The sequence below is a fragment of the Limulus polyphemus genome, unplaced genomic scaffold (genome assembly GCF_000517525.1).
Source record: "Limulus polyphemus unplaced genomic scaffold, Limulus_polyphemus-2.1.2 Scaffold1258, whole genome shotgun sequence".
In the NCBI taxonomy this organism is placed as follows: Eukaryota; Metazoa; Arthropoda; class Merostomata; order Xiphosura; family Limulidae; genus Limulus; species Limulus polyphemus.
In genome coordinates, this window is record NW_013666868.1 from 37,888 (window position 1) to 43,896 (window position 6,009).

The 6,009-nt window shown below is 29.1% G+C and overlaps 2 protein-coding genes across 2 annotated transcripts in view; one reads left to right on the plus strand and one right to left on the minus strand.

Annotated features, from left to right (window-relative positions):
* The window catches only part of LOC106462821 (protein phosphatase 1L-like), a 21,868-nt gene extending 19,952 nt beyond the window's left edge, over positions 1-1,916 (plus strand). The window contains exon 4 of the mRNA XM_013922781.2: positions 558-1,916. Coding sequence (XP_013778235.1) covers positions 558-950 — 393 coding nt within the window. The 3' untranslated portion in view covers positions 951-1,916. The remainder of the gene's footprint in view (positions 1-557) is intronic.
* A 2,944-nt stretch (positions 1,917-4,860) lies between these two features.
* The window catches only part of LOC106462822 (COP9 signalosome complex subunit 6-like), a 23,595-nt gene continuing 22,446 nt past the window's right edge, over positions 4,861-6,009 (minus strand). Inside the window, exon 9 of the mRNA XM_013922783.2 lies at positions 4,861-5,186. Coding sequence (XP_013778237.1) covers positions 5,115-5,186 — 72 coding nt within the window. The 3' untranslated portion in view covers positions 4,861-5,114. The remainder of the gene's footprint in view (positions 5,187-6,009) is intronic.

Here is a 6,009-nt window from a genome sequence, read left to right on the forward strand (position 1 = left end):
CAATACATATTTCAAAATTTTCTAAAGCTTAAAATGCGTGACAGGCTATTAAGTCAACAACTTATCTAAACAGTACTAACACTTAATTAGTGGCTTTATTAGGTACAAAGTTTTGAATTTGTTTCCACTTCTGTCAGTGATCTACTTTTTATTCAGTTCAAACTACTTATAGCTCTTGCTGGTCAAGAGTAATAGCTTGAAAAATGCTCTTGTTTCTAATTGTATAATAATAAACAACTATTTTCAGTATATGTTTGGTTTGGATAATAATTAGTTTTCAACTAAAACCTGTACTAAGCAAAATTTGTTTACATTTTTGCTTCTTCTAAATCATATTTTTTTTGTTTGCTTTTTAGACGTTATATTATAGAAGTTTGTCCTATTAAAGAATTTTATGTTAAATGACTGGAAGATGTTTGTTCTATATGAAGCTGAAAAGCTTTTAGTATTCATACACTAATTGGTTTTGCTTTTTTTGTGTTATATCTTTTGAGTCTTCTTTAAACTGTACCAGAATTTAAGTACTAGATTTGTTTTATATATTTTTTTTTACCCAGCTGAAGGAGCACAAGAGAATAAAAGAGGCAGGTGGATTTATTACTTTTAATGGTGTTTGGCGAGTAGCTGGAATCCTTGCAACCTCAAGAGCTTTAGGAGATTTTCCCTTGAAGGAGCGTAACCTCATCACTGCAGAGCCAGATATTCTAACTTTCAATCTTTCCGACCTTCAGCCTAGGTTTATGGTGCTAGCAACAGATGGATTGTGGGATATTTTTACAAATGAAGAAGCTGTAACTTATATTTCAGAGCATTTGGATGAACCATTCTTAGGTGCGAAAAGTCTTGCCACGCAAGCATATGTTCGTGGGTCTTTAGATAACGTTACTGTACTGGTTGTTAATTTTTCTGATCATACTGCAGCAAAAGCAGTTATACCCAAATGTCAATGATGAATAGTGTTCTATAGTGTACATATCTGAAGATAGGTATATATATAGATGTTTAATTGTTGACTGGGTTGAAAAGTTTATATGCAAGTTACATTAATACATTTCATGCAATATAACCCCTTTAAAAGTTAATGAATATGTTGGTTATCTTGCTGACCTCCAGTGAGAGTATTTAAGTAAAACCTTTGTGTACTGAGTGATGTATCAAGTCTTTAAAATAACTTAGTAGCACATATCACATATAAAGAATTTCATAGATGAAACCTTACATTATCATGGATAAATATTGCATTATGCTTTTCAATATAAACTTGGCAATAACATTAAGAACTTAACATATACTATACTCGTAAATTAAGGATTTTATCTCCTAGATCTCACTGATAATTTTAATAGATTCTCATAAATGTAGCGTGGATTTTGTTTCTATAATTTTCTTTGTTACTAACATATTCCTTTACACATTTTCCGTAAGAAAATTATATTTTTTTTCACTATGTTCAACTCTTATTTTTGTACAAAAGATACATTACATTAAGAAGTACAATCACTTTTATAATTTTTCAGAAGGAATTCTTGATAAAAGTTGTAGCATACATTTTAGTTCAAAAAGTTTTCATCTTATAGTGAATCAAAATATTAAGAAAACTTCCTTGACTGTAGCTTGAGCCCAGAGATCGTTAGCTTACATTAGATTTCAGATTCAGATGACAGTACTCTACTGAGTTACCAGGACTCAAGCTTCAACCAGATAACTCCCATCCTGACTGTTGCATTATACTCCATTTCAGTATTTTATATGACGTCTTAACAGATTGCAAAAACAAGTTGTTGTTTTTTCATAAAAAAGGTAGTAAAATACAAGGTTTCATTCTGCATCTGTAAAGAATAATTATTTTGCAAATTGTGGTTTAGTTTGCATAACCGTATTGAAACTCGCGATGTTAAAGATAAAATGTGGACCTTCATTTTCTTTTCTTCCTTTAACATAACAGATTATGCTTAATTGATTTTTACACTTAAGTGTCTGTAACAGTAACAAGAACACTGAATTTATGACCTTATAACAACTGACTTGCAAGCTAGTAGCCACGTGGTTTTTGTCCAATTAGTAGTAAAGATACACGTAACTGTCTGGTAGTGGAAAATACAAAATTTCTCTAATTCTTCATATTTCAACAGTGATAAGAATTAAGCAATATTAAGGAACAACATACTTACAAAACATTTTAATAATGTGCTATTATCAGATTCCACTTTAGTCATAGCTAATGAAATGGGGCTACGACTGTAATGAATGAACAATTCTGGAGAAAATCTTAACAATCGAATTTATCCATGTTTCCATGATGTATATTTTAGATCTTCCAATTAATCAAAATTTTTAAAAGTAAAACCAAAACTAATAAATCAAAATTGAGACACACGTTGAAAGTATGGTTTGAAAGCTTGCCACTAAAAACAATGTTGTGTTATCAATTTTACTTCGTGTATCTACATTAATGTTTGAAACATACTGAGGTCAGTGCACTGGATAAAGTATAGTAATCTTAATTATCCACCTTCATGAGGAAATTTATGACTGAAGGTGAAGTGTTTGGTATAATTTGTCAGTACTTTAGCTCAATTACTGATATGAAAAGGATGCTAAAATGCTTCTTGTTTCTGCCCTTCCTATGGGTTAAACCAGTTATCATAGAAGCCACATTTACTATCTATTAAGGCATCTAGTAGTATAAATGATACAATATATTTCATGTTAAGGATTGAATATTAGTAACTTTTAATTTTTCTTATATAGTGTGCTGTTTATGTATTTTCAAACTTTAGAAAACATGTTTGTTAGAACTTTCTAAAGTTTATTGAATAGGATGATTGGGATTGTTATGCATTTGCTATTTTTTTTGTTTGTCTTGATATATGTTTATGCACAAAGTTTTGTCTTTCTTGTAATAACTGTAAGTAGATTTTCATATAAAGTATTTTTTTTTTATTATAAAAACATTATGCTTTAGAATGTTTCTAAGCATTGAAGTTATAGTTATAATTAACATTTTATTATCAAAAATTACTTGTGTAATAAGGATGAATACATTCACCCAAGTGATTTAGGTAAGACAGAGGAAACATGAGGTACAACTTTTTTGTGGAATTCAACAACATATCAAATTTGTTTCTTAGATTAACCAAAGAGGGCCTAATACTCTTCAGAAACTTAAAAAAAAGTTCTCCAAGAGTAGAAAATATAAAACACCGAACACTTCTGTTCTAATGTACTAAACTAATAGCCAAAAAAAGACCCCTCCTCCCCTTTCCAGAAAACTTGTGTATTAGTTGAAGAAGAAAGTCAATGGATATAGATTCAGGATGAAAAAAAAACACAAAAAAAACGTGAACTTGTCTCATTGTTTTCACTTTTTTTTAATCAGTCTATCCAGAAACAGAAAAGTTGTAATGAAGCTACAGTATGCTGGCAGATATAATAAGAAGCTATCCACAAAATTAAAAGGTTCACAAGGTTTAATAACTGAAGCCTAATTGTAGGTACTTAATGCCACATAGGACAATGAATTGAAACTAAATGTTGCTGCTTCAATGTATACTAGCCAAGCTTTTAGTATGTGAATTTAAATCTGGTCATCATATTTATGTTATGTTATGTCTGATTATTATAAAGTGCACTTATATTTTATGCAGCACTGAATTTCTTACTTTAAGAACAATGAAAGAGAGAGAGAGAAAGAAAACAATTTTTATTCTTAAAAGTACCAGATTTATTTAATGTGAAAAAGTATTTAAAATGTGTTGGGCTGGACTCACATCACCACACTTTAGTTATTAATCTCTATGATACATATGAAAATGTAGAAGCATAAATAAATATGTTACCCTAGCTGAGAAATACAAGGTAAGTAACAAAATTAAGTAGTAACTCAGTTATAAACACTTGGTTTAAATTATTGATGTTGCTGGACAACACAAACTGTGATGTTAAGCCAGTGTTTAAGATAAATAAGTCCTAGTGTACTATATAAGTAAAATTATTGTTCAAGTGAAAAATTATATTGATAAGAGTTATTACATGTATTATTAACTATATTTCTCTCACTTTTGAAATGTTATTTATGAAAAATGAATGCAGAAATTATATGTACAGTAATCCAAATCACAGTAAGATGTGGAATTCGTATAAAATATTAAGTTTCTTCTTAAGAGTTCTATTATTTCACTTTTATTGTTGAGAATACAGTAAAAAAATATTAAGTTAGTATTATAATACTAACAGTTGAAGACCATAGCTGTTTAAGTTAATGCTTCACAAAGTTTTTTTCTTATCACGTTTTCTTAGATTTAAAATTTTTTTAAACTTTTTTTTGCCATTACAGCTAGATTTGTAATTTTGTAAAAGATATTACTTTATAAATCATTTCTTATTGTATTTTGGATAGTTTTTTTGTTATTTAAATGACCCCCCCTCCGTGACAAAAGTCAAACTTATGAAAATACATGTTCTGTAATCAGTATGTAAATAAAGGGGTTTTCATACTCTGCTTATTGCTATGTAAATCATTGTTTTAAGTTTCCTAAATCAACACCACTAAATATTAAGCTTCAGTTTATTTACATCAATGTTCCATAGTACCTGATAGAAAGTTTACTGTGTTGCTGAAAATTTTCATTTGCATGAGGCTTTTAAAGGTTTATCTACAAAAATAAATATAAAGAAAACAAGAATTACAATTTTAAGCTTATTAATTATAGCTAATTAACCAAATATACTGTTGAAGACAACCTTGTGTCATTGATAGTTTTTGGTGCCGAAATACATCACATTGTAAGCAAAGATGTTCATTTAAAATTAGAAAATGAAAACAAGCATATAACAAGTGCAGATGATAACAAATAGGACCTACTTTTATAACCTGTTTTATTCACATCAAAGTTTTAACTAAAGTATTTAGTCATTAAATGTCTAGCACAAGCCTACACTTGTTTAAATGCATTTTTAGATGAAAGTGTAACTGTAACAAAGTATGGAATTTTAAATTGCTTTATTTTGTTGTTGTTGTTTTTCATAGGAGTTCTTAATTGTAAAGACAAGAGTTTAAATTAAAACGTGTCCAGATATTTCACAAAAACAATTTTACTGCTGGTTCAAGGTCCTTAAAAAAATAATCCTCTCATTCGACGGCCCATTCCTTGTCTGTCATAGAGAATGTTGAACTTGTTAACAAACTGCAGAAAGAAGAATATATTTTAAAATAAAGACCGTTAAATGTTTTTATAAACATCCACTGAATATCTGTTGTTCCTAAGACAATTTGATTAAGAACATAAATCTCTAACATTAATTTTTAAATGCTGTTGTGAACAGCATAAGCAGCCTTTCATAAAACACAAACTTTATCTGAAATTGATAAAAATGTGGAATCAAAACATAAAGCAACTCTTTAAATATTTCATACATACATTCTTGACCTCCCAAAACGGTCTTAACCCTATCTTCACAAGCATCCTTTACTGCACATGACACAAGGTTTTAGGGACTTGCATTAAAAATTTTATTAATCTACTTCTTATTTATACCAATTAGTATAGCATAAAATCTTGGCTAATAATCCATATTTTAATAGTATATAATGTAAATTACTAACTATGAAATCATAATTTCTCAGACAAACAATGATTTTTATAGCCTTCAATTTTGTCTGGTTACAGAGCTATCACATAGAAAATCAGACTCCTCTTGCCACAACCCACCTGTCACATATTCTCTTTCATGATTTGTTAATAGTTCTCTCTTACGTTTAATTCTATATTATCTATAATCAACAGAAAACCAAGGTTTTCATCTATCAAATGACGTATTGTATAACATTGTTTTCTAAATGGAGAACTGTCAATTTCACTGTTGTACAAGCTTCGTTCCCATGGGAAAGATAACAACTAGCTCGGATGAATTTGTAATTGCTCCTCTTGCAGTTAGAAAGCCAGAAAAATTGTGAGAGTTAGGGGAAGTTATTTAGTTTTTACATGTTATTAGTCTATGTTATTTGGT